This window comes from Oryza brachyantha, chromosome 12 (assembly GCF_000231095.2).
Source record: "Oryza brachyantha chromosome 12, ObraRS2, whole genome shotgun sequence".
NCBI classification, from domain to species: Eukaryota; Viridiplantae; Streptophyta; class Magnoliopsida; order Poales; family Poaceae; genus Oryza; species Oryza brachyantha.
The window spans coordinates 1293160-1320979 of record NC_023174.2 but is presented as its reverse complement, the minus strand read 5'-3'; the positions used below and the strand labels follow the sequence as shown (position 1 = coordinate 1320979).

The 27820-nt window shown below is 38.4% G+C and overlaps 4 protein-coding genes across 5 annotated transcripts; 3 read left to right on the top strand and 1 right to left on the bottom strand.

Moving 5' to 3' along the window:
• The first annotated feature begins 2391 nt into the window (after positions 1-2391).
• On the top strand, positions 2392-6237 carry LOC102718410 (glutamate-rich WD repeat-containing protein 1-like). The gene is made up of 13 exons (XM_006663728.3): positions 2392-2500; positions 2613-2666; positions 2805-2911; positions 2998-3076; positions 3570-3743; positions 3936-4034; positions 4128-4296; positions 4448-4551; positions 4641-4780; positions 4865-4937; positions 5396-5508; positions 5612-5729; positions 5903-6237. The coding sequence occupies exons 1-13, from the start codon at positions 2453-2455 to the stop codon at positions 6032-6034; spliced, it is 1410 nt and encodes a 469-aa protein (XP_006663791.2). The 5' UTR covers positions 2392-2452; the 3' UTR covers positions 6035-6237.
• Positions 6238-7031: 794 nt separating this feature from the next.
• LOC102717851 (putative calmodulin-like protein 2) lies at positions 7032-8247 on the top strand. Of its 2 annotated transcripts, XM_006663726.3 has the most exons (3): positions 7046-7479; positions 7564-7933; positions 8080-8247. In XM_006663726.3, exons 1-3 carry the CDS (start codon positions 7407-7409, stop codon positions 8186-8188), a joined length of 552 nt encoding a protein of 183 aa, XP_006663789.1. In that variant the 5' UTR covers positions 7046-7406; the 3' UTR covers positions 8189-8247. The 2 variants fall into 2 exon arrangements, with proteins under 2 accessions (XP_040385348.1, XP_006663789.1); XM_040529414.1 differs by having other exon boundaries at positions 7032-7479; positions 7564-8168.
• An 81-nt stretch (positions 8248-8328) lies between these two features.
• On the bottom strand, positions 8329-13429 carry LOC102718129 (CBL-interacting protein kinase 32-like). The gene is made up of 15 exons (XM_006663727.3): positions 13234-13429; positions 11968-12206; positions 11678-11740; positions 11365-11436; positions 11138-11245; positions 10954-11034; positions 10769-10822; positions 10536-10661; positions 10364-10453; positions 9933-10055; positions 9742-9846; positions 9277-9390; positions 9084-9140; positions 8925-8999; positions 8329-8700 (listed from the first exon to the last, which is right to left on the bottom strand). The coding sequence occupies exons 2-15, from the start codon at positions 12136-12138 to the stop codon at positions 8626-8628; spliced, it is 1314 nt and encodes a 437-aa protein (XP_006663790.1). The 5' UTR covers positions 12139-12206; positions 13234-13429; the 3' UTR covers positions 8329-8625.
• An 8214-nt stretch (positions 13430-21643) lies between these two features.
• Positions 21644-26945, top strand: LOC102715533 (rhamnogalacturonate lyase-like). Its single transcript, XM_006664246.3, has 11 exons — positions 21644-22050; positions 22206-22327; positions 22756-22815; positions 24212-24328; positions 24444-24563; positions 24709-24850; positions 24996-25172; positions 25253-25515; positions 25622-25854; positions 25961-26231; positions 26350-26945. The coding sequence occupies exons 1-11, from the start codon at positions 21886-21888 to the stop codon at positions 26732-26734; spliced, it is 2055 nt and encodes a 684-aa protein (XP_006664309.2). The 5' UTR covers positions 21644-21885; the 3' UTR covers positions 26735-26945.
• Positions 26946-27820: the final 875 nt, after the last annotated feature.

Sequence of the window (27820 nt, the reverse complement as noted above, 5' to 3'; positions counted from 1 at the left end):
TACAGTAACGAGTTTTTTTATCAACCTTAAAAATAATACCTTAAGGTATCATATTTTTTAGTCTAATAGTTTAGTGTACCTTAAGGTATAATTTTGCACTAAATTTTGTGGTAACTCAAGAAATGTTAAAAAAGCCATATAATAACATAGGTTATTGCTCATGGTGCTAAACAAGGATGGCTTGGGTGGGGACAGGGATAATCATAGGTAGTGACTTCTTCATTAGATGGCAGGGATCTGCTGAGTCCTTGTCCTAACATGGAATGTGCTTGTTTTGCTAGTGGTCAGGCTCCCATGATTTGAGGCGAGATCATCGTTGCTGTCCTTGGTAGTGGATTTTTCGTTTGATTCTAATCTTCCAAGTGCTATCAAAGTTCTTGGTCTAGCATACTTGTAGAGATTCTTTCTTGAGTTCATTCCATCAAACCCATGATTTATCCCTGTTAAAGTTAAGATAAATCAGATGTATTAATGTTAGAATTAGAAAATACTAGGTCTGTTTTCTAATGTAAGATGTTTGACTTTTTTGTTACAACGTTTGATCATTCGTCTTATTCAAAAATTTAGTATAAATATAAAAAATGAAAAGCGGTGTTTAAAGTTCTTTTGATAATAAAGTAAGCCACAAGCAAAATAAATGATATTTCCATAATTTTTTGAATAAAACGAATGGTCAAACATTACAAGTAAAAAAGTCAAACATCTTACATTATGAAACGGAGGGAGTAGTTTCCTAAAGTGTTTCTTCAATATACTTTTATAAGGCATGGAGACATATCAGTCTTTAAAAGTGACTATTTTCTTTAAGTTTGTAACAACAATGCATGTTCATGTGAACAATTTTCAAATACAAATGCAAAATGATGGCATCACCTTTATTTTTTTAAAAAACAATATTTTGCTAGAACAATTATTTGCAAAATCATGAGTTTAAGCGAGGGAGGGCACTACTTAGTACTTACCACACCAATTAGATATAGAGTTACACAAAATGCGTGCAATAAGAAAAATAATTGTATCCATTTATTGATAAGAAAAAAGTAAACTCAGAAGAAGTGTGTGTCCTTTTATCTATTCTACATAGGCATAACATGTTTATCTGTTAATTTTCCAGTAAACCAGAGTATAAAATACCTGATTGAAATTTGTAATGTTGACCAACTACTAAATGAGGTGAAATTTGTGGAATAACTAAAAATAAAACAAAGTAGCCCAAAATTATCTTCATATCCTTTGTACAAAGTTGTCGTTGTAGATGAAAGTTGTACCATGCATGGGTGTGTCTATGTTTTAGGTTTTATAGGACGGAGGATGATCATATGTATGATCACATGTTCAAATGGTATTTATAGATGATTTAATATGGTATCTTTGTGATCCATTTATTAATGGAATCTATTGAATGCTTCCAAAACGGGCATTTAATACTCATGTTGCGATTCATTATTGGGTTCAACATTGAATATGTATATATGATATGGCTATCCTGAATATTTCTTATTAATAATATTAAATCCAATAGTTGTTTTTTCTCTGATAGTATATCTTGAGGATATATGCTAAATTTATGACATAATTCCAAAGTATATCTCATAATTACAGTATACTCCTCCCGTTGTAGGTTATAAGATAATTTGATTTTTGCTATATTTATATATAAATCGATGTATACTATATACATATATCCATATTCATTATTATTTATATGAATTTGGAAAATCCAAAACATCTTATAAACTGAAACGATGAAACGAAGGTAATAAAGATTTTCACCCACGACACAAATAACGTCTACCTCATATTTTTTTCGTGCATTGTTAAGTACATTGTTATTTCTGAGTGTGATCTTGACAAAATAATTTCAAGATGTCGATTCTGTATTTCGTTTCTATTGTTGCAGTCTAATATCTCAACATGACTAAAAACTTGTTACATAGTCTAATAACAACCTTAGTTTTCTAAGGCAATACTTCCTCTAAATTTTAGTGTTTAATGCGATTGACTTTGAGACATATGTTCAACCATTTATTTTATTCATTTTCTTTTGCAATATGTAAAATTATAGGCCATTCTCAACAAAGTTTCTTTAATTAGAAAGCAAATAAAAAAATAAATAATAATTGCATAATTGAATTGAATAAAAAGAATGGTCGTGGACGTCAAACTTAAAAAAGCCGAAGGAGTAATAACTGCAGTAAGGCCCATATTGTTTTGGGCTGGAGATTCTGTGCCAGCAGCATGTTACAGCCCATCACGGCCCATTGCTTGTCAAGAGTATTTCGGCCTGGCCCAAACAAGACAAGATACAGCCCTGCCCTGCCCTTGCTCGTCTCCGCCGGCCGCCGCCACTACTTCCACCCTCCCTCCTCTCCTCTCCTCTCCTCTCCTCTCGCCGCGCCGCGCGCAACCGCAGCTCCGGGCATCCGCCGCCTCCTCTCTCCTCTTCCTTCCGATGGGTCGCAAGGTCAAATCCAAGAGGATTAAGAGGACCGCGCCCAAGGTAAGCGACTAGTGACTGCGTTGTCGCGGTATTCCTGGTTCAATCTCGTCATCGTCTTTCGAGCCTAACTCTGCCTGTGCAATTTCTTCGCTGTGGATCGATGGGGTTGCAGAAAGCTGAAGCTGCATCATCTTCCCTCCCTGCGGTGCCTGCTGGCCCAGCCAGGGTGAGACATGAATAGTCCCAATAGCTCGTCAATAGATTTTTTTTAGTCGCAGTGAGAAGAACAAGTGGTTGCATGTGTGATTACTTTTTTTCTACTTTCCATCTATAATAATTGCTTAATCTTTGGCAACAATTTCAGGTATGGCAACCTGGTGTGGATGAACTGGAAGAGGGGGAGGAACTCCAGTTTGATCCTGAGGCTTACAATTATATCCGAGGGTTTAACATTGGTTGGCCATGCTTGAGGTAAAAAGCCTTTCTTATTTGTAGCCAATATTGTGCTATTTTATGTATGGTCCTATTTGTTCTCAGCTATTCACTTGCTGCTGCAGCTTTGATATTGTGCGTGATCAACTTGGGCTTGTCCGATCAGAGTTCCCACATACATTATACGGCATTGCTGGAACTCAGGTTGCATTATCTGTTCTCTTTACAATCCTTTTCCTCTAAAATTTAGATGATGAAAAATATGATCATTATGGTTGTCTTCTTTGGAAGATGAAATATTATCTAATTTTTTGATAGCTATTTAATAGTATAAATGATTAAATTAGATACTATAAAATTAAAAATCTACTTTATAAAGGTGAGATGATGAACTTCTATATAAAATCTTTTTGCAAAAAATACACTGTATAGTAGTTTAGAAAGCATGCACGCAAAAGCCAAGGAATAATCTGATGCAAAAGAACACAGCAAGTAATTTGATTATAAAATCAGATAACAACAATATTAGGATTCCAGATCGTTTCCGCAAGTCAACTTTGCTTTTCATAATTCATGGGTGCCGGACTTTTTTTTTCTGTTATCTTTCCTTTTTTTCTATCAATGCTTTTACCTGCTCCATAGAATCACTCTATCGTTCACATAGTTTGTGCCTAATTAAGCTTTACCTGTTTTTCAGGCTGAGAGGGCTCCATGGAATTATATCGGCATTTTCAAGATTTGCAACATAAATGGGAAGAAGCGGGAACCTATACCAGCATCAGCAGTTGATGGCGGCAGTGATATGGACAGTGAAAGTAGTAGTGATGAAGAAGATGAAGCAGTTAATGAAGATACAATGTCCATTTTACATGTAAGTTCTTTCTCCAAGTGCACATCTTTGATTAAGCTATGTATCTGCTTACTTTATAATTTACAACCCAGTTTACTCCTTTGATACATAACTTCTAATATGCTTTGTATCTGTATATGTGCATATGCATATACAAGCTAAAAAAGGATGCATAACTTCTAATGTGCCTCGTGTCTGTATATGCACTACCAGCTGAAAAAGGTGGCTCATGCGGGGTGTGTAAATAGGATACGCTCAATGACTCAGGAACCACATCTATGTGCAACTTGGGGAGACACAGGTCATGTTCAGGTAGATTTACTTTCCCTAAAAACATGCCACGAACATAATCTACCACACTTACTACTTTTGTGCATAATCAACTGTCCGCTATGTTGTTTGTAGGTATGGGACTTCAGTTCCTTCCTTAATTCGTTAGCAGAGTCTGGAGCAGTTGCACACAATGAAGAAGACAGAATCCATAATCACGTACCTGTGAAAATATTTGGTGGCCATAAAGATGAAGGCTATGCAATTGATTGGAGTCCACTTGTTACTGGAAGGCTTGTTTCTGGTGTGTATTGGATCTTGTCCATGATATAATGTTTGTCCTATGCTGTTTTGCTTATAAAATCGTTGTCTGTCTTGTGTTCATAAAACATCCATATGCTTCATTTGTACATGGACATTGAGTACTAGATCAAATTAATGATTTGAATATACAGGTGATTGCAATAAATGCATCCACCTGTGGGAGCCGACTTCAAACAGTTGGAATGTCGATCCAAAACCATTTGTTGGGCACTCTGCAAGTGTTGAAGATTTGCAGGCATGCCACTGAATGAATTAACATACATACTTGGTGCTCTAGAACATTGAGCATTTGATTATCTCAAACATCTTGACTATATTTTCCAGTGGAGTCCCACAGAAGCCGACATATTTGCCTCTTGTTCAGTTGACAAAACAATATCTATCTGGGATATACGGACAGGGAAGAAACCTTGTATTGCTGTTAAGGCTCACAATTCTGACGTGAATGTCATCTCATGGAACCGGTATGATATGTCCACTTGAAAATTTGATCATCTACATGAAGATCTTCTCCTAATATTCATGAATATATTGACTACTCTTACCAGGCTTGCTAGCTGTATGATAGCTTCAGGATGTGATGATGGAAGTTTCTCAATTCGTGATCTAAGGTTAATCAAGGTACTTCATATTGTTGGGCCACAATGTTCTGTGCTTGTCAGTTGCAAATATCACACTAGAATGGCGTATTCCCTCCATCTCTGTTTTTATGGTTTATTTCAGTTTGGGCTTATCTGTCACTTTCTATGCATTTAATATGTTAGAAAAAAAAATGGACAATTGGGTCTTGTGATGATAATACTGATACAAGATGAACCCCCCTTGCATAGATGAAATTTGGCATGTTCTTGCAACTAGACTTGTGAGGCCAGTGATGCTATGGTAGATAAAATTGTTGCTTCTGATGTCTGTAATTAATTTACACACACTTGCAAAACTCAGTGCATCTAGATACATAATAATGGCACTCTCTTTGAACACCTTTTACAACTGTATATAATAATGTCTCCTGTTCATATAATCTCATATTGCTTTTGAAATTATGTATTCACATTGAAAGATTTTTTTTGTACTGCTAGGATGATTCCTTGGTAGCACATTTTGAATATCACAAGCAACCAATTACATCTGTGGAATGGAGCCCACATGAACCATCAACATTAGCTGTATCATCAGCTGACCATCAACTGACGTAAGTTTCCTCACTCAAGTTTTATACTTCTTTTGTTTAAAGTGTAGTGAAAAGACAAAAAATGCTTTCATTCATTTTTCAATCCTGAATTGTTTGTGTTCAGAATTTGGGATCTTTCATTGGAAAAAGATGCTGAAGAGGAGGCAGAGTTCAGGGAGAAGATGAAAGAACAGGCAAATGCTCCTGAAGATTTGCCCCCGCAACTTCTCTTTGTTCATCAGGTACTATTACCACATTTGTTTTCTCTCTCGTTTTCGAATCTTGTATACACCCATTCCTTGTGTAACAAAATTAAAAAAATATGTTTGTGGACGTCAAGGTGTATTTCAAAATCCATCTATACACTGCTAATGATCAAAATCATAAAGTGACGTTGATTTTGTTTTGTCTGCAGGGCCAGAAAGACTTGAAAGAGTTGCACTGGCACCCACAGATACCTAGTATGATCGTATCTACGGCAGGTGATGGATTCAATATGTTGATGCCCAGCAACATCGATACAACCATTCGAGAAGCTGACACGTAGATTTCCACAGCACTGTTCATCTGAATCCAGGTTTCATGGATTGAAATTTCTTTGGGAGAGTGTGTAGTGATACTGCAAGTCACATCGGTTTTTGCTAGCTTGTATCCTAGTTTCGTTAGGTTATCGGGAGTTGTTTAGATGGGGCTAAACTTTTTAGCCCCATGTCATATCGGATGTTTGGACACTAATTTAAAGTATTAAACATGGACTAATAAAAAAACTAATTTTATAAATGAGAGCTAATCCGCGAGACGAATTTTTTAAGCCTAATTAATCCATAATTAGCAAATGTTTACTGTAGCATCATATAGGCTAATCATGGATAAATTAGGCTCATTAGATTCGTCTCGTGAATTAGTCTAAGATTATGGATATGTTTTATTAATAGTCTACGTTTACTATTTATAATAAGTGTCTAAACATCCGATGTGACTAGGGGCTAAAGTTTAGCCCCCAGAAATAAACACCCCCTCAGTTTTGTACTGATGTCGCCCATGTGAGGATCAGAAGTATTGATTAACTGAGATTCTATGCATATTATAGCAGTGCAAGATAAGATTAATAAGTGCTTATCAATATTTACCCCCGATCGTTTATACATTATTTTTATTTGCCTGATAAAATTCAACTGGACATTGACCTGGTGTCCATCAGCCAGGAATCTGGTCAGGTCAAGCATCATTCTTGCTCTAAACCCATCTTGTGCTGTTAATGAAACCAAAGGCCCAAATTTAAGTTTTTTACAGTTGTAAGCTGCTTTATGGGTTGCCCGCAGAATGAAATCATATACTACCTCCGTTTTACAATCCGTTTTATATTGTAAGTCTTTCTAGCCTTGCTTAAATTTATTTATGGATAAATGTGTATAATTTATATATGTATTTAGATTCATTAGCATCTATATGAATCTAGACAATACTAGAAAGAATTATATTGTAAAACGAAGTGAGTAATGTACAGTATACCCTACATGTGCCACTCCACTTTGGCACTTGATAGTCAGCTACAAGATGGTAGCAATTTGACATGATGAACTTTATTCGTTTCCGAAAATTTGGCGCCCGTCCATTTATATGTTTGAAGATGCTTATGCTTGCTTTTTGGTGGAATGAGAATGAGAATGTCATCAGTACTCTCCCTGAAAGTATTATAAAAGAGCAGCAGCATCACCTGGGGCGAGTGAAGCATGCAGCATACGATACGAATACGTGAGCAAGTGCCCTCCTTTTTATAGCCAGCGACAAGAACGAACGCAGGGGAATCGATAATAATTAAACAACGACATGGCGGCAGCTTAATCCTCTCCCCGTCCCCCATCAATCAATCGCCATTAATTAGTTGCTTTTTTTTTGTTGCTAAATCGGAGGAGGGAATGGAGCAACTGAGCAAGGAGCAGATCGCCGAGTTCCGGGAGGCATTCAGCCTCTTCGACAAAGATGGGGACGGTAATAGTTGCATCAATTGCATTGCATGTGTTCTTGACAGATTGATAGAATGATTGATTGATCGGAGAAAAATTTTTGAATCAGGGACGATCACGAGCAAGGAGCTGGGGACGGTGATGGGGTCGCTGGGGCAGCAGCCGACGGAGGCGGAGCTGCAGGAGATGGTGGCGGAGGTGGACGCCGACGGGAGCGGGAGCATCGACTTCGACGAGTTCCTGAGCCTCCTCGCGCGCAAGCTCCGCGACACCGAGGCCGAGGACGACATCCGCGACGCCTTCCGCGTCTTCGACAAGGACCAGAACGGCTTCATCACCGCCGACGAGCTCCGCCACGTCATGACCAACCTCGGCGACCGCATCTCCGACGACGAGCTCGCCGAGATGCTCCACGAGGCCGACGGCGACGGCGACGGCCAGATCGACTACAACGAGTTCGTCAAGCTCATGATGGCAAAGTTCGCCAAATCCCCCCTTCTTTTTTTTCCCCTTCCTGTCGTTTCAATTGCTCGATTCATCTCTTTGAAACTGAACCTGAGCATTGCAATCTTTGCACTGCATTCATCAGATGAATTTGAGCTGAATGATTGATATTTATATGCAGGAGAAGGCAGAATATGATGGATGGTCATGGAAGCGGAGGTCACCGGTCGAATCGCTCCGACCGGAAATCCGGCTGCTGCGGCCCCTCATCCTCATGTACCATCCTCTGAAAATTGAAAATTGTAGGTTTCAGGTTTGCAACTGATCTATCATAATCATAGAATTCAGAGTTTGCTGTCACCTTAATGTCTGGTTACAGTTGATCTGGAGTTCTTGAGAACTTGTAAATCAAACGACTTCATAGTGTACATGGAAAATGAATGCTGACCAATTAATTATACTTGTTCCTCACAAGATTCTGGTTTATACACACAAAAAACCCCATCGAATGATCAGCTTCACTTGAGCTAACACAAAGGGTTCTCTGAAAATTAAGAGCAACATTTATAACACTAGTGGAGACCAAGCATAATGTACTTTACAGGTCCACCCACAACTAATTACAAATAAAATAAACATGATTTCTGCTATTCCAGCATCTAGAAATGGGAATCAATTCAGAAGAATGGGATGTAAATAATTCACCCATATCTCCTCTCCCAAGTTTCTAGGCAGGTTGACTTTGCAGATCATCTGATTTCCAAACCACATCCTTCAAGGTGTTGGAAAGGTTTTTGTAAAACTGCAACACATGAAAAGTTCAAGCGATTCAGTACAAGCCATTCACACAAAAGTTGCAAAAGAAAAGGGTAAATTATAATTCTGGCGACTCAGTGAAACCCAATTTACTGAACTTGGAGCAGACTAGGGCTGTGAATTGAACTTATCAAATTACTGACTCAGTTTTCCAACGATAGTCCATGAACATCAGCTTTTAATTGACATGATCATTGCATAAAAATCTACCTTATGAAACTCTAGGGTGTCGCCTTTTGCTTTTCGTACTTCAACCATATGAAGAGATGGTGCAACCTGCAGTATCTGAATAATAATGCACAATAACTGTTAGATGCATTGAAGAAGATTACAGTAAACAGATTGCAGTATAGCAGTTTTTCATATTACCTCAGTAGCAACATTCAGATTTCCTTTTCTCCCTGCTTTTACCTTTTCCAGCCTTAACTGGTCAATCAATCAAACAAATTCAGCATGAAGAAAATATATATTTAAATTTTCTATAAATAATGCCTAGAAGGCTTGAACCCATTGTTTTAATAGGGGATTCACGCAAACAGTTGTTTGGGAGAAGGGAGCAGACCTTGTAATTTTTCTTCTGAACATCAAATCCTAGAGGTTTTGCGGCTTCCTCGATCTTGCGCACAATTTCTTTCGGTGGACATTTTGATGCGAACCTTGTTTCTCTTTTGAATTCCTGAAAATAGTGTGAATAAAATTGAAGTACAGCATAATAAACTGCACAAATTTTTTTAAAAAAATATGTACAAAATTATGAGGTTAAATAAACACAAAATTGAACTGCATGGATTTCACGACTCGTGGCATGCAGTATAGTCTAAACATATTAACGAGTAAATTGACAAGGTACCAATAGGTGATTTACATGTTTCTGTGCTGATTTAGGGAGGTATAAGTGGAACAAAAGACAATAAATAGCGCTTCACTTTAAGGTTACATCCTTACAGGTTCATTAAAAAAATAAGGTTACGCGGAGCATTAGTTCAAGGTTCTTTGTCAGTACTGATTAAATAGGGAGATCACATACCCGCTCTGAGTCAAATAAATTTCCAAGATTGAGGCCTGCTGACATTGAAATCAGTTCAAATGCATTGAGAGCTTCTGGTTCTTTCTTTTCTGTCACGTGGTGCTCCTGGAGGAGGTCAATCACAGTAGTAAGAAGCAGTAACTGCCATGCCAATAAAATAGAAATTCAAGTGTATACTGCAGTCTACTCACTTCTGAGTCATTGAAGACAGCATCAACATCATCCAATGTTGTGTCATATTTTTCGTCAAACTCTGGGCGTTTGTAGCCCTTTTTGAACCACTCATCCTCTAATATTTCTGGAATTGTTATTCTCTGCCATGGTAGCTTAAGACATTAGCTCAAGACACCATCCAATGTTGTGTCATGGAGAACTATGGTATTAGTTTTACTATCTGTTTGCGTGATAATTATTATTTATTAAGCATCAAAGAGCCTTCTAAAAGGGGTGGTAGCCCCTGTAGAACTGAGTAATATCAGTTGATGAATCTACGGGAATTATGAGATATTATGTTGTTAAGAGGATACACTAGGTTCATTGATGCATTGGACCTAGCTATCTTAAGGAAATTTGTCAATTTTAATCTTATGTTAGTCTATTCAGCTCTTGTGTTCTAGCATACCGTCATTGGATTTGGATCAAGGATTCTTGTTAACAACCTCTTGGCAGGAAAAGATATCCAAGGTGGAAACGTAAACTCTGCATTTGATATCTGCCAGAAAGTGCAGAGAAGAATCAAATAAGCATGAACAAGTAATGGATCAGCAGTGATCTAAAAGTGGTACACTTCTCACTTTCTTATACAACGTCATAAGATTAGAGTCCTCAAAAGGCAAATACCCTGCTAGCAGCACAAACAGGATAACTCCACATGACCACAAATCTGCCATTGCTCCATCATATCCTTGATCTTCAAGGACCTATCATAAAGGAGGTTGAATTGTAAAAGTTATTTCTGAAATATAAAAATAATTCCAAATAAACTAATGGTAGGTTATATTTCTAAAACTTCTATTTCTGACATTACCTCTGGTGCAACATAGTTTGGAGTCCCGCAGGTTGTGTGCAGCAAACCATCATCCTGTAGAAGACCACAAAGAAAAAGAAATATTAATTGAAGAGCCATATAATAATTATCTGATAATTGCTGAATTGTGATGTTTTGGAGACGGTTGGTACATACTTAGAGAGCAGAAAGTAATAAACTCATACCTTAATTTGCTGAGATAGTGCACTCAGCCCAAAATCAGATACCTTCAGATTACCATATGAATCTAGCAGTAAATTTTCTGGCTGCAGGTATTGTAGTTCAGACTTTGTTTTTTTCTTTCGGAAGGAAGTTTTGATTCTGAAATATATTTCATATTGACAAAAGAGGTACAGGAGATGAACTCACTTTTAAGTCCCTGTGGTACACGCCCCTGCTATGACAATAATCAACAGCATTAATTAATTGTTGGAAGTACCTTCTTGCCTCATCTTCTCTCATACGACCATGGTTAACCTTAATAAAACAAGGAATTATAATAACTGTAAGTCAAAATTAAAAATAGTATCTTCTATGTGTGTTGGAAAGAAGAGAACTTTTTAAATTGGAAATGGACAATGTAGTATGTCACATACAATTGTATCAAAGAGCTCGCCACCCGTAACATATTCTAAAACAATGTAGATCTTAGTCTTGCTTCCCATCACCTGAAATGAACATCGATTTGACAATTAGCAGTGTCCCATAATAAAAACATAACATGTGTGCTGACTAATTGCATCTAAAATATCTGGCAACAAAATTATGATTTTCGTAATATGACTGAATATAGATGCTTTAAGGTTATGGCATGGACGCTAGAAAGATTTAAATAAACTATAATTAACTCTTTTAAAATATAAGATTATCTGGGATAAAAACACAAAAAGAATGGTACATTTTAGGTACCTCATATATGCGGACAACATTTGGGTGCTTAATCAACTTCATCGTCGAAATTTCCCTCTTAATCTGCATGCAAAAACAGAGTTACTCACCAACAAAAGGTGTTACTTCCATCAACAGCTCCTATACCCTGAACAAACCGCCAAGTTTTTTGTCGTGCGAATATTAAGAGGCAGAAGAATCGGAAGGACGGGACCATAATATATTAGATGTGAAATATCACCAAACATTAAAGCAGCTACAATAATTCAGATTCAGAACTTGATCGTTAGCTGGTAGTATTTGACAGTGACCTGCTCGACCATCTTATGCTTGAGAACCTTCTCCTTGTCTAGGATCTTAATGGCTACCGGATCACCGGTCTCAGTATCCCTTGCAAATTTGACCTTCGCGAATGTGCCCTCTCCAATGGTTCTGCCTAGCTCATACTTGCCCACACGTCTCTTCACTTTGGTTGTACTCATCCCCTGCCTTGTGCCCCTTTGGAATTTCAGAGAGCCTCCACGGCCCTGTAAGTGCTTCTTTCACTATCCTGTGGAAAAATATTGCTGAATTACAGTCCATACATGGAAAAAGATGATGCATGATAAAGATGTTTTGTTTCTGTGTTATTGTGTGAATAAACTTTATCTGGAGCCTATTCATTGGCTAAAAAAAAAATCTGAAACCTATCAACAAACTTGTCTAGTACAGGAGCACAATGGCATGTATACTGTATTTCCCACATATTTCTTCCCCAAATCATATATGCACTATTGACTTTGATCTGCATTAGTCAAATATTAGTCTTGGAGAACATATAATAGTATCTTCTGCTACAGACACACATGCAAAGTTGTTGAACAGACAGTTTTCCAAGATTTTATAAAATCACCCCTACGATAGTAAGATGTCATAAAATTTTTGAACTAGTCAATTTAATTAATTGGTAAGTACAGAAGATCATGTGAAATCCAATACTTTATTCTCCTAGAAACATGACCAATCAATTTGCAGTTAAAGAAACGAAGCAGCGCATCGTTTGGATCTGGACAGCATAGTATTGTTAATGAGACACGGGTATGCTGCAAAGAAGCCAGTGGATATTCATGAAAGGTTAAGAGGGCAGAGCATACTCCAGAAAAAGTACAAATCAAGAACATTTGTTGCTGAAACAGCACAAATTGAAGCACATGAAATGGCTGGAATTCCCCAAGCCAGGAACTTTTTTATGCACGAATCAAGGAGAAGCGAAAAAGAATCCGCACAAAAAAAGAAGCAAGAAGGTTCGAGAAGGAACCCATATCCTCATGTAGTCATCAGGAATCCAACTAACACTGGAAGCAGAGGATTGCAGGCACAAAGAACCACCCCAGCTTGCAGGCAATGAACAAGATCGGGGAGTAGTGTGCATTGATGAACTCACAGGAACAAAGGGAGGCAGAAATTTTGAAGAAGGAAGAGAAATCTCCAACTAACGGAGACACAAACCACACCGCAGCACAGAGACTGCAGAAAGAGAGAAGGAACGAAAGAAACAAAACTAAGAGGAGAAGAGGCAAGAGATCGAAGGTACTCACCGCAACTAATCAATCAAGCCGAAATCTGCAATGCAAACTCGACCTGCGCGCGCTCTCTCTTGTGCTGATGGCCGGATTTAGAGAGAAGATCGATCGAGCCCCGGCAATCGGAAACGGCTGCTGGGACGAGGAAGAGGCGGACAAAAAAGAGCTGGCTTTGCTGGGTGCAAAACAATCAGTGGCAGCAACAGCATGTAAATGGTTGGAGGGGCGAGAGGTTGAAGAAGAAGAGGAGGAGGAGGAGGGGGACATGGACAAGCTCAGAGCTGACAGACAGTGGGGCCCTTCTGAAACGGAACGGCTGACACAGGAGTGGGGCCCACCGCCACAGAAAACGGAGTAGGTGGAGACAAGCAGAAGCAGGCAGCAGCGAAGCGTGGAATGATTGATGATTCCGATGGGGATGGGGCGCCGCATGCAAGAACGAACACGCGGGGGAGGGGGAGTAGTACGGATGAGTCATGAGTGGATGCACATGGCTGGTTCCGCTTCCACGTGTTGACTCACCTCGCCTCATTCTTGGCTCTACTACGCTTCGCTACTGAAACGATGCCATTGATCTCGTCTCGATCGCTCACTCGCTCTGCAGCTGCTCCTCTCCGATCGTAGAACGTGGATTTTACATAAAAGCTTTTACATAAAAGCTCCTTACGTTTGATCCACCGGTTCCATTACACCAGTATATGTGTTTAAAATATTTACTTTTACATTAGAAACTTTAACTAGGAATAACTTTTAAAATATTTACTTTACAAGCATTAGAACTACATGTGTAAATTAATTTTAGAAGATACTTATATAAAATCATTAGTTTATCGACATATACATTGTAGTAGAAAATAGTGGTCAAAGTTATTTTTGAAGACCACGTCATTTCCAAACTAACAAGTCTTATGAAATTGAAGAGAGTATTTGATTCTACTAAAGCGGTTTTTGACTCTGTAATAGTTAATTCTATCGGTTATACATTTAAATAGCTATGATAAAATCACATAAATCGAAAAGAAATCTAAAAGACTCGTGAAAGAATAACACCATCTATGACCTTATATTCAGTGCATGATTGAGGTATTAACATCAAGAGATCAATTACTTTACTTACTAGCTAACTTGCTCAAACTATTTTAGATGCCCATTGCATAGCTTTCAACAATAGTAGTAGTAGACATCTCCATTAGATCTTCCACAATGGAGAGATATAACGTGTAGTCTACTCTTATTATATTGGATCTATATGTTCAGTCTTAACCATATTTCTATAGAGACACTATATGACTACATATGGTAGACATCAAGGCTCACTACCTGGTTGCCTAAGGCGGAGAGGCATGTCTCTCGACCCACGTCGGCTCAAACAAGCGGTGTGACCATTAATAACTGTGTTAAGAGATGTGAGGGAGAACCACCATACTTAGAGCACCGCCTTCTCACTCATCGATGCATCGATAGAAAGAAAGGAGAAACAAACCAGGTGTTACGCACACACTCTCTATGCTAATGTGAGACAGAAAAAACGAAATTAGGAATAATTAATGGAGAGATTTTGTAGGAAATGAGCCAATAGAAAGTAGGAAGTGGGCCACATGACTACAAATGTAGTTTATTGTTTTTTATTTAAGTTTGATGGTGCAAAAATGTCTGGAGAAAAAGTAATAATTATGAAAATAAAAGGGTTGAGATAGAACAAGTCAGTGCTGAGACGATGCAAGAGTGTGTGTTTGGGGGGGGGGGGGGGGGGGGGGGGGCGATGATGGCATGCATTGTGGTGCTAGCTAACCTGATGCTATGGACATACTCTCTTTTCTCAAGTTACTCTTAAAAATGGCTAGCTTGCACTTTGAATATCCTCCTGAATTAGGTTAGTATTTCTCGCACGATTATCGATATACTGAATATCAGTATTTGCACTACGTGGCGAGAGAGTGTGTACGTATGATATAATTAATAGACAGGGCGTCGTATATATCCATCCATCGATTGGATCTCTAATTCAACGATTGTACTTGCGATTCAACTGCTTGACTATAATACTATACTGATAATATTCTACTATCAATATTATTATCGACATTAAATTTTAATCATTAATTTAAAATTATATTACTAGTAGTTTACTACCCGTATCAGTATTATTATAGTTATATAAATATATCCGATCCTTTGATTAAAAAATTAACGGTTTATATTTGTTCTAGATAGAACACCTTACGATCCAATCATGCATGCATAATCATATCCAATTATCCATGGTGGACATGATCCGATCTGGCTGGCCGGCCATGTGTCATTTGCATTGTGGCCCGGGGCATTAACTAATTAATATTATTACGTAATTCTCTAGCTAGCAAGCAAATCCTTAATACTTTCTGCGTATTTTTAACGCCGTTGACTTCTTAATTTAGGTTTGACCCTTAACTTATATAAAAGTTTTATCCAAATATATAAAATTATAAACTATATTTAAAGTTACTTTAGTAATAAATTAAATCATAATAAAATAGTCAATAATTATATATTTTTTAAATAAGACAAAGAGCAAAAAGTTAATGTGTCAAAAAAATCGAAGGGAGTAACATATATGTTCTCCGTATGAATTCCTATTATAATTGTGCAAGTCGTAGCTTTAATTCCTTGGTGTAACGAACGTACGCACGTTATCACGTACTACATGCATGTGAATTCAGGCCTTGTTTAGTCTCAAAAAATTTTCTCGAAAACATAACATCGAATCTTTGGATATCTAAATGAAGCATTAAATATAGATGAATTAAAAAACTAATTGCACAGTTATGTGAGAAATCGTGAGACGAATTTTTTGAGACTAATTAGTTCATGATTAGCCATAGTGCTATAGTAACCAATATGTGCTAATGACGGTATAATTAGGCTCAAAAGATTCATCTCGCGGTTTCCAGATGAGTTGTGAAATTCGTTTTTTTATTCGTGTCTAAAAACCTCTTTTAACATCCGGTCAAACGTCCGATATGACATTAGTACCAAAATTTTTTGCCATCTAAACACCCCCTGAATCGACTTTGCAAGCGAGCAATCAATAATAATGACCGTTGCTAGCTGCCCTGGATAATGCCGGCCGGCCGGAGCTAGAGTCGTAATCGCGTCCTAGTTTATACTTATTTAGCAATTAGCATGCATTTGAATATTCAAAAAACACACGAGCTACACACGACACAGTATAAAGTATTGATATAGTCGTGATCAAAAAAAAAGTATTGATATAGTCGCAGTCTAATCAAACTTTGACTGCCATTATATTAGGCAATCGTATCACTAGAGTATGTCGCTGCATATGGAGTGTGCGTACGTGGCAATCTCCATATTAATTCTCCACCACAAAACATATATCAGCTGCAGGATCACTCCTGCTAATTAATCTGTCCGGAGAGACAAAAAGTCCTTTGACTGAAACTAGCTTGTTAGGATATATTCCCTATGTTTCTAAATATCTGACATGACATCGTTAACTTTTTTATACACGTTTGATTATTCGTTTTATTAAAAAATTACATAATTATCAATTGTTTTATATCATTATATTTATTGTTAAATATATTTTTATGCATATATATATATAACCTTATATATTTTAAAAAAAATTGAATAAAATAAACGGTTAAACATATGTCAAAAAGTTAGCGACGTGGAACGTAGTAGTAATATAGATGGATTTGAGCATATATTGATCTGCTATAACATGTTGCATATATGTGCATAGTAACAAACGTGAGCATGCAAAGGTCGTAGCTACTACTGTGCTCCATAGCTAGTAGGAATGAAAATTAACCTGCATATATACAGATGCAGGAGGCTAATCATAATCGACAGGATTGGACATGAACATGATAAAATGTCACCATCCGTGCACTACTCCAACTGCATCGTAGTACCACTATGCTTGCAGCAGTTGGGCCATGGCTCCCAGCTGCATGATGCATGCAAACAAAACAATCCATCGATTGGTCGTCTGCATATCATGATCTCCTTAATTTTCTGTGTATGTTAATTGCGAGGGCCAAAATGCATAATAGGCCGAAGGCCAGCCTTTTTCTGGGGAAAATTTCCAATTTATATTCCAGATACCGGCCGGGTATAAGACACCCAGCCAGTTCTAAAATCAGTTTAAGTCACTTGGTGGTTTTGAGAGTCATTTCTACTAATATGATGGCTAGCTACGTGCCTTGTTTAACTCCGTTTTCATTGCATGTGATGTTCATGTGGCATTGGAATAAAAAATAAAAAATAAAAACGATAATGCATAGTGCCTGTAGATCAGTCACGCAGAAAGAAGCATGGAAAATTAATTCAGGCACCAAGAGTAATCTGGTCACCGTGACAACAATAAATACGTTGTCCTAAATCTTAACATGATTAGACGTAAGATGACATTTCTAACTAAAGACCACAAGCTCTAATTCTTTTAGCTAATGGGAAACCAAAAGCTATTAAATAAAGCGTCAACCTGGGATTTTGGATGAGAATGAGAGAAGAAGACGGGGTTCCAAGTGACACGTGGGCCTCTACATATTTATTTTAATTTTTTATTCTAAATGCCATGTAAGCGCCGTACGATCATTTACAAAATCGATCAATCCAAATAGAGATCACGTCAGCTAAAATTATTCTTAATAATATAAAAGAACTCAATTTGCCTCTACATATATTTGTTTTAATTTTTTATTCTAAATGTCACGTAAGCGCCACACGGAACATTTAAAAAGTCGATCAGTCTAAATAGATATCACGTCAGCTAAAATTATTCTCAATAATATCAAAGGACTCCATTTGCATCTACATATTTGTTCTAGTGTTTTATTCTAAATGCCATGTAAGCGCCATACCGAACGTTTACCAAGTCGATCAATCCAATTTGGATATCACGTTAGCTAAAATCATTTTAAATAATATTACAGGACTCAATTTACACAGGTTTTATGGTGGATGAACGTAAATAAAACTCTACGCATACCGAGAGTTCAGAAATGGACATTTCCCTTTTTCTCAAGTCGTATTCATCTGTTTCTGTGCAAGGTGTATTAAGGCCATGCCAGGCCCAGCCCGGCCCATAATGAGGAGTATTATGTATTCTAGTACGCTACCAACCTGCCCTAATTAATTACCTAATCCCACAGGAACTATTAATTACGGAGTACAAAGCATGCATTATGTTGAGCTGAAACACAACAATTTGAATCGTTTCGAGTCAAAGCACGTACTTAAAATGTACTATTCGGTAACGTCACGAATAATCAATCCTACACGAATCAATATCCCTCTTGGCTGCAGCTTCTTGGTCGAAGAACATAACTGTTCTTTGATTATATTTCCTAGCACGGGCGGAGGCAGTATACATAGGGTCACCGGTTTACTAAAAGTTCAAACTGTGGTATTTTCATTAGGTATTATTTGTAGTATAAATTGGGGGTTTTATATAGTAGCTGAGTTTTACGCAAAACAGTAATTTTTATAGAAAATCTCTCTTTGGTTTAACCAAATTATAGAAAATATAGCAAGCATACCATGAAAAATATATTTAGGTGGATTTAATCAAAGTAATATGGTATTATAGTTATTTCTATGTGCTTGGTTAAACTTAAAAACATTTAACTTAGAAAAAACTAAAATAATTTATAATATGAAACAAAGGCAGTAGCATGTGAATGACCTGTATAGGAAACAAAGATATATATATATATATATATATATAAAAGCACAACTAAAGGCAAGAACTGAGTCGGGAGGAATGTATATGGACGCCTACCATAATAACCAGCTCATCATTTAGTCATAGTTGTCCCAAAAACTATAAATGATTGTACAATTTATTTAAGGCTTAAGAAAGTAACAAAACGAAAAATCATGGTATAAATATGGTAGCCGGGGATCGAAATACAAAATGTTAGTACCTAATCAACGAATACATAAACCAGCAACAAATTTAATTATGTCTCCGGATCTCAAAATATCCACTTTATACTATTAATTCGAGAACAAATATAGAAACAACAAGTACAGTTTCTTAATATTTCGAGAGCGAGGAAGTATCACTTTCCATCTCGATCTTTTCAAGTTTCGTGCCGGCCGTAAGAAACTTTAAGGCTGGCCGGCCTAGCTAGCTAGTTAGCTTGCCGTGCGTGCGTCCGCTCACCAATATGAATATATATATGATCGCCATAGGTATATATACATACATACATACATTAGCCGAGAAGGTAGATCAGCTTAATTAGGCTCCTGAATTAAGAGCGAGCGTGTTTTGTTCCACATAATTATATACAGTGCATTACTCGTCGTCGTCGTCGTCGTCCTGCATGTCGGATCCACTATTAATTATATATACGTCTTCGACCGTCGACAGCCGCCATGAAGCTACAGGCCTTCATGCTGCTTCAATTCTTCTTCTTCCCGTACGTCGTCGCAGCGTTCCTACTGCCGGAGCCGTCCGCCGCCGCTTCGTTGCCCACGCACGGGCTCCTGCCCGGCGCCGCCGGTACTGTTACCTTACAGGTCCAGGACCGTCAAATACCCATTCTTATCTTTTCGTTTATGTTTATATAAAAAATAAATTATTAAGTATAAATTTAAAGTTGATTTTAGAGTTTTTCTTAACGTGGTTTATTTTCTAGATCGTCAATAACCCATATAAAAAAGTATATTCACAATTATTTTTTTAAAAAAATATACCGTTCAGCTTATTCGTGGAATAAACGAGAAGGTGGACACACCACGCGTTTATATGTAACCTGATCTGTTACAGTATTTAGCAATCAATGCAACCGGATCAGACCATTGCATGCGCATGCGTTTTGATCAATTAAACTTGCATTGCTACGTTGTTGTTTAAGTTGATCATCAATGCAACCCAATGTAAAATTAAACTCTGATTATAGGATGCGTGTATTCACCGTTGTAATATTTTTTCATTGACAATAGATTATTGAGATCCCATCGTATTTTATAAAGTACGTGTTTTTATTTAAATTTTGTAATATATTGTATACATTATATTGAAACATATAATATTGATTTTGATAAATTTAATTGACTTTTTAAAACTTAAGTGGACTTATTCATATTATTTTCGATTCACTTTATTTTAAATAATAATTTCATAGGACTATTGTAGAGATCGTAGAATGTACGTAGGTGCAAATTCCAATGGTATATGCATGTTGCAACGAACGAGCATATTAGGAATTTTTCGAATCAGTCATGAATCTGAGATTTTGGCAGCACGTAAAATAGACAAACCATTAACAAATGAATATTAATTATCATAAACTTAGAAAATAGATTAATCTATTTTTTCAAAAAACTTTTATTGAGAAAACTTTTACACGAAACGTGCCATACGGCGGTTTGGAAAGCATGCTAATAGAAATAAGGAAAATCTTATGCAGAAGCTGAAATAAATGAAGGCTTAGTTTTCCCTTAGGAATAATGTTTTTTTGCAACCCTGCTCTCCAAGCTTCTAAACCCGCATTTTGTAAAAAGAAAAATTCTTTATAGACGTTTATCATCTGACATTTCAGTAGTAAAATTTTCACTTGATGATAGTTAATTAAGTAATTTATACTCGTAAATATTCATTAAAAATCAAATAATCCTTTGATACCAGCACTCTCTCGAGGACCCAAACTGCCTATCTAGGCCTGACTTCAGTTGAAGTCATTTTTTTCGAATTGGGCTGGCTAGTACATTAAGGCCCAAACTCGGCCTTGCTTAGGTGGCGGCTGCATGCATCCTTGCTCACACACCAGCAGCTAGCCAGTTAATCGATCTGTCCGAATCGGAATAATTGATACTCCACTGACCTAATCGGATGCGTTGAGCAACCGGATCGATCGATTTGAGTCAAGCAAGTCGACTAATCTTAGACGAATTAGGTTTTCTGCTGTGTATTATTTACTACTTGTGTACTGCTAGCTGCTACACACGAGTACACGACGTAGTCTAGCATATATATGCAGAAGGCTCTTTTACCCCCCTATTTTTTTTTACACGCACGTTTCTTATACTGTTCAGTTGTGTATTTTTTAAAAAAAATATTCAAAAGTTAATCATCTCACATTATACTATTAATTTTATCATTTATACTATAAAACAACTATTAAAAATCATCTATAATTATATATTTTCCATGTTCCATCAGCAAAATAAAAAAACGCAACCTTTCGTGGTCGATCTAACGACTAATCTTCAATACCTATCTATCTGAGGCATCTATATATTGCTAACGGATTGTGTAACAGACATAGCTGCGAGCACTGCTAAAGGCAAGAACTGTGACGACGCACGGTCGCCGGCCGGCCACAGCAACCAACTCCATCGTCTACTATACATCATCTTAATTCCATCTCTCTTCTAAAGTTTTCCGCTGCCGCCATAACCAACTTAAAGGCCGGCGCTTGCCGTGCGTCCGGTCACCGACGGCATAAGCGATCGATCTCGTGCTGCATATATAGAGCTAGCCGCCGCCGCCACCACCACCAGCAGCTGAAGCAGAAGCAGAAGCAGAAGCTAGCTTAATTAGCGCGTGTTTGCACATGCACGCAGTTTAGTCGTCGTCGATCTTGTCCGTCCCACCACCGAGAGCACGCCGGCTTAATTCCGTCGATCTCGTCGACGTACGTCCACATGATGGCGGCGACCGTGGCCAACAAGCTACCGTTACTCCTGCTGCTTCTCGTCGCAGCGTCGTGCCTACTGCCGGAGCTCGCCGCGGCGGCGGTGCCGGTGCCGGTGCCGGCGCAGGGACTCCGGTCTGTCGGCGGCGTTAAGTTACACTTAGAGCGCCGCCAGGTACTATCGAAGCGGCTGGACCAGCTCCTTTTTTTGATCAATTAACTAGCCTAGCACTAGCAGCGATCGAGCCCTTTAGCTAGTTTAATTTGATAGTCGAGTACTATTTCATTAACGCTGATCATATATGCCTCGATCTGCGTGCATGCATGCAGGTTCTGGTGGACAATGGCGTCGTGCAGGTGACGCTGTCCAAGCCTGGGGGCCATATCACCGGCGTCCGCTACAACGGCGAGCGCAACCTGCTCTACTACAATGGAGATGACAATTCTGCCGGGTACTAACACAGTTAATTACATGCACCCTCTCTAACCAGCTAGTTACAGGCTGTTTGGAGCAACTTGAGATTTTTGAGAAAAAGCTAGTTAGAAGTCAGCTTTTCAGAATCTGGAAAACTAGGTTTCGAGTAATGTTTGGAAGAGCTTCTAACTTCTAAAGATTCTGTGAAAAATTATAGCTACAGAAACTCCCCTAAACCGCCCATAATCAGATGATACTGCCTCATGTTCTTCAACCTGTTCTTTTCAACTAGTATATAGTCGTCATATATATAACTAACTAATTAATCCATCGATGAAGATATATAGTACGTATGATGATTGATGTTGTGCATGCGAATTCAATGTATATCAGCTAGCGTACTGTGTAATTATCTTCTGCATGCCTGCTAATTAATCATACTATTTGATATTCATGTTTTTGCAGCTATTGGGATGTGGTGTGGAACTTTCCTGAATCCAATCATCCAAGAGGCATGATCGATATGTGCGTCATTATTTCTTAACCCTCTTGCATTATATTATATATCTTCTGCTAATTATATTTCACTTGGTGCATGCACTTTGATCTTCCGTTGTTTAAGGTCCTCAGTCCTCAATCCTCAGATCACTTCTGTTCTAAACTGAAAAGAATGCATATATCCATGCTACTACCACTCCATCAGTATTCAACAACCTCTCATCTTTGTGTGTTCTCATTCCACAACAGTATAAGGGAGCAGGCCACTGATCAAAATTAATTTATTTACTAGTTTATCCAACTGTTCAACTAGGATTGTACAGAATAACTGAGTTACAAATAAAGTGCATTTTGCCAGTTAGAGATATCCATAAACTAGTACTCGTTGTAATGGGACTACTAAAGTTTGGTACATAACCTGAAAGTCGCTACTGTTATTTAGTTAGCATGCGCTTGCCTAGCTGTTTGTTCTTGTGTTCTTGTTATATTGCTTACTCTGTTACAGCTCATAACATAATTAACAAGACTAACGAGCCCATCATCTACTATATGATAGTATGCACTAGCCTGATTTAGGATGACTTGAACGTAGCTGCCGTCCAGTTACAATTACTATTTCTTTTTTCCTTTTTGATCCATCCATATATATGTAATGGATTCAAGAACCTATCGTCAGACTAGTGACAATGAACAAACTTTTTGTTGTGATCCAAATGAAACGAACAGAGCAATACTTTTGCTGTCATGACTGCACGGAAAAGAAGTCCTCTAATAGTAGGACTAACCAAACCAGTTGATAGTACAAACCGCAAGCTGTAATGCAAATTCAGTTCTTTTCTGAAAAAACAGCGGTGTTAAACACCATCTCAATTATTGCCTGGTGTGGCTCAGTATGGTGCTCTCTACTGGTAACATAAATAAATCTGAATCATTGAACTAATTTTAGTATGTGGTTTAGATCTATTTCTACTATCAGCTCACTTGACGGTAATAAAAACAAGAAGGACACGATAATAAAAAAATACAGGACTGAGGGGTAAAAAATATATTTTCCCTATGTTGTCAAGTACGTGTTACTAAGCGATATAATATGATAAATGAATAAAAACCTCTTATGAAGAACTAATAAAATCTAAAATACCAAAATTCTCTAATTACTAAGCAGTAAAGTACCAATATACTCTTATAGTACTACCAGTAGAGAGCATCATAGTGTTTCTCTTGCCTAATAAGCATAGGACACGCCCTAAGCCAAATGATTTTCTTACTGGAAAAACATAACTTGTTTTTTCAAAATCTGGAGGACATAATAGTATCCAAGTTATGTAAAATAGTATCACTCTGCATTGTGCCTGTTTACAGTCTGCAGCTGAAGAAATTATGCTATTCCGAAATACTAAATGACTGCATTTTCACTTCACAGGCTGGACAGTACAGAATTCAAGGTAGTATCGTCAACTGAAGATCAAGTGGAGCTTTCCTTCAGGAGCACATACAATCCATCGCTTCAAGACAGCGTTAGGCTAAACATCGACAAGAGGTACACCGTACATTCTTCTGAATTTTCAGCCTGTGCTAACAAGTTTCGCTGTTAAATTTTATCTTGTGTTATACTGGTAGTATCACTGGCATTTACACTAACTGTTTCTTTTCAGGTTTGTGATGCTGAAAGGTAGCTCAGGGTTCTACTGCTATGCCATCTTTGAGCATCTCCGAGAATGGCCTGCTCTCAACATTTCAGAGGCTCGCCTCGCCTTCAAACTGAACACTGGCAAGTGAGTATAAACATTCCTTCTGAAATTGTTCTCTGAAGACATTCAATTGAATAACTGTGTTTGTTCTCTCTGCTATTTGCTTGACATGTAGTATAATCTAGATTCAAGAAAACATCTAAATACCTGGATATGAATGTTGTGTCAGGTTCAACTATATGGCGATCTCAGACGACATACAGAGGTTCATGCCGAGTGCGACAGACAGAGATGCACCTCGTGGTGTTCCACTGGCATACCAGGAGGCCGTCCTGCTCGTTAACCCTAAAGAGCCACAGTTCAAAGGAGAGGTAAACAAACTGAATTCTGAACTGTCCAGAGCAAGAAGAAACAGAACTACCTGAAAGAGATGATGAAACATTTTGCACAACAAAATCAAACTGTCATGTTCATCGACGGTTTGGTGTATCTGATTCTGAACTTCTGATGTGTTAGGTGGATGACAAGTACGAGTACTCGCTGGACAACAAGGACAACAAGGTTCATGGCTGGATCAGCAGCAGCCATCCCAACCCCATGGGGTTCTGGGTCATCACCCCCAGCAACGAGTTCAAGAGCGGCGGCCCACTGAAGCGCGAGCTCACCTCCCATGTCGGCCCGACATCCCTCACAGTAAGATCAATTCAGTAGTTCACCCTCGAACTCTGTACATGAATCTTGGTAGATACAAAACTGAAAACTTGATCTTGCAGATGTTTCTTGGAACGCATTACGTCGGGAACGACATCGTTCTGAAGATCGAGGAAGGCGAGTACTGGAAGAAGGTGATGGGACCAGTGTTCATCTACCTCAACTCGAGCCCGAAGAGAGGAGATCTGCAGGCGCTCTGGGAAGACGCCAAGGTGCAGGCGGAAGCTGAAGCTAGCAAATGGCCGTATAGCTTCCCTGGATCGCTGGACTTCCACAAGGCGGAGCAGAGAGGATCGGTCGCCGGCAGACTACTCGTCAGAGACAGGTGACTGAAGCTAACTACTCCTTTCGTCTTCAGTTCTTCACATGGATGAATCAAAATGGCTCGTGGATCATCATCTCTGAAACCTTAATCTGCATTTTTGATTCAGGTACATGAGCAGCGACGACATGACTGCTGGGTTGGCTTACGTTGGCCTGGCCTCTCCTGGACAACCCGGTTCTTGGGCGACAGAGAGCAAGAACTACCAGTTCTGGACAAGAGCAACACCCTGCGGCAGATTCAGCATCGGCAATGTCAGAGCCGGAGTGTACAACCTCTACGCTTGGGTTCCTGGGATTCTTGGCGACTACATGTACACCTCGCAACTAACAGTAACACCTGGTTAGTACTTAGTACTATAATCCAGAAAATCGCATTCGATAGTACAGATGATAATCTCGATCCGAACAATTCTGTCTAACCATTGCTTGTCTGAATTTACTGACAGGATGTAGCATCAACCTTGGTGATCTTGTGTTCGAGCCTCCAAGATCAGGGCCGACGCTGTGGGAGATGGGTATCCCGGACAGGAGTGCAGCAGAGTTCTTTATCCCTAACCCCAACCCCAAATACATCAACAAGCTGTTCGTCAACAAAGACAAGTACAGGCAGTACGGGTTGTGGGAGAGGTACGCCGAGCTGTACCCCGACGACGATCCCGTCTTCAAGATCGGCGAGAGCGACATCTCCAAAGACTGGTTCTTCGCGCACGTCACAAGGTAACTAACCAAACAAACAAACGCAACAATCAATGAGCTCCTCTCGATCAACTCTGAAGTCTGAACTGAACAAATCAAGAACGGAGTTAAAAAGTTGCCGTTTTTTTTTGCTGCGCAGAAGGCAAGGCGACGGGTACGCGCCGACGACGCGGCGGATCCAGTTCACGCTCGACCACGTCGAGGCAGACGCCACCTACACGCTCCGCGTCGCGCTGGCGGCGGCGCACATGTCGAGGCTGCAGGTGCGGGTGAACGGGGCGGAGCCGCTGACGACGGCGGCGGCGATCGGCGACGGGAACGCGATCGCGAGGCACGGGATACACGGCGTGCAGTGGGGGCTGGAGTTCGCGGTCAAGGGGTACATGCTGGTGGAGGGGGAGAACGTGGTGAGCATCACGCAGACGAGGGCGTTGAGCCCCTTCTTCGGCGTCATGTATGACTACATCCGGCTGGAGGGGCCGCCGCCTTTGTGGCGAGATCCTACGACGATGACGGGAGGTTGACGACGATGAATTCATGATCACGTACATTTGCTAGCTAGGGCTAAGTAGAGAGTGTGTATTTGGATTAGTGATCTTGTATTAGTCTGGTAGGAATTCAAGTTTAGTTTTGCAAGTGTATTCATATATAGGGTTGATTATTAATTTATGAGCAAGTTTACTGTTTTTGAGTAAATACTTAGATATATCAAAATTTTAATGTAAAATTTGATAACTCTTGATATCTACACTAGAATTCTCATGATATCTTCTTAATGACGGTAAAATTGCTTTAAATTATTTATATATACACCTGTGTTAACATATGTCCAACATTGGCACATTGACTTGAGTGCTTTGCAAAAAGAGGAAAAATACTAATCCTATATGTGACAAGTTTTGTGGTCATTCTCATTTTTCACTTACCGGAATTCGGTATATATTACGAAATTTTGGATTATTTTTTAATCCTAAAATTGAACAATTCAGCTTTTGGAATTCAGCTTTTCGATTGCTAGTGGTTTTATGCTTTTGTCTACCTATGGGCTTATGTGTGTATGCTCTGTGTTAGACTATTTCTTACATTGTTTGTCATCGACATATCCATTTTGTTTTTAAAGGAAAAATATCATCCTAAGTGAAAGTTTAAATTGTTGCATTACTATTTTGACTGAACTAGTAAATAAATAAGATATTTATAAAACAGGTGAGGACAAAGAGGCACTTCTCATTTACAATTTACAAATATATGGAACATTTCCAGGCTTGCATCTATCTTTTGTTACTCGTTGCCTACCACAAAAGATGATATGCCTATCTATAAGACACACATGTCGGTTAAGCAGTACTTTTTGGTTAGTTACATGTTTAGTATTTTTAAATCAAACATCCCATTTTTTCGCCTGTGATTATGTGTGTAAGCCAAAATTAAATTTTTAACCTTAAATTTAAATAATTTAAGTTGATTTTGGGTTTTATTGAAATTTATTTTCCAGTCTTGAATTTTATATCATTAAGAATACATATATAAAATTTTTATTTATAAATTATTTTTTATTTGCAAATATGCTATTTGAATTTTTCGAAAAAACTCATAAACAATCACCCAAT

What these genes read in the sequence shown, in the direction of transcription:
- LOC102718410 (XM_006663728.3), top strand. Translation starts at nt 2,453, where the DNA reads ATGGGTCGCAAGGTCAAATCCAAGAGGATTAAGAGGACCGCGCCCAAG. An exon ending in TGCCTGCTGGCCCAGCCAGG is followed by an intron (nt 2,667 to 2,804) that starts GTGAGACATGAA and finishes CAACAATTTCAG; the next exon opens with GTATGGCAACCTGGTGTGGA. An exon ending in GAGACACAGGTCATGTTCAG is followed by an intron (nt 4,035 to 4,127) that starts GTAGATTTACTT and finishes TGTTGTTTGTAG; the next exon opens with GTATGGGACTTCAGTTCCTT.
- LOC102717851 (XM_040529414.1), top strand. Translation starts at nt 7,407, where the DNA reads ATGGAGCAACTGAGCAAGGAGCAGATCGCCGAGTTCCGGGAGGCATTC. An exon ending in CTTCGACAAAGATGGGGACG is followed by an intron (nt 7,480 to 7,563) that starts GTAATAGTTGCA and finishes TTTTTGAATCAG; the next exon opens with GGACGATCACGAGCAAGGAG.
- LOC102718129 (XM_006663727.3), bottom strand. Translation starts at nt 12,138, where the DNA reads ATGAGTACAACCAAAGTGAAGAGACGTGTGGGCAAGTATGAGCTAGGC. An exon ending in ATGTTGTCCGCATATATGAG is followed by an intron (nt 11,437 to 11,677) that starts GTACCTAAAATG and finishes TGTTCATTTCAG; the next exon opens with GTGATGGGAAGCAAGACTAA. An exon ending in ACACCCTAGAGTTTCATAAG is followed by an intron (nt 8,701 to 8,924) that starts GTAGATTTTTAT and finishes CATGTGTTGCAG; the next exon opens with TTTTACAAAAACCTTTCCAA.
- LOC102715533 (XM_006664246.3), top strand. Translation starts at nt 21,886, where the DNA reads ATGATGGCGGCGACCGTGGCCAACAAGCTACCGTTACTCCTGCTGCTT. An exon ending in TCGGCCCGACATCCCTCACA is followed by an intron (nt 25,173 to 25,252) that starts GTAAGATCAATT and finishes TTGATCTTGCAG; the next exon opens with ATGTTTCTTGGAACGCATTA. An exon ending in TTCTTCGCGCACGTCACAAG is followed by an intron (nt 26,232 to 26,349) that starts GTAACTAACCAA and finishes TTTGCTGCGCAG; the next exon opens with AAGGCAAGGCGACGGGTACG.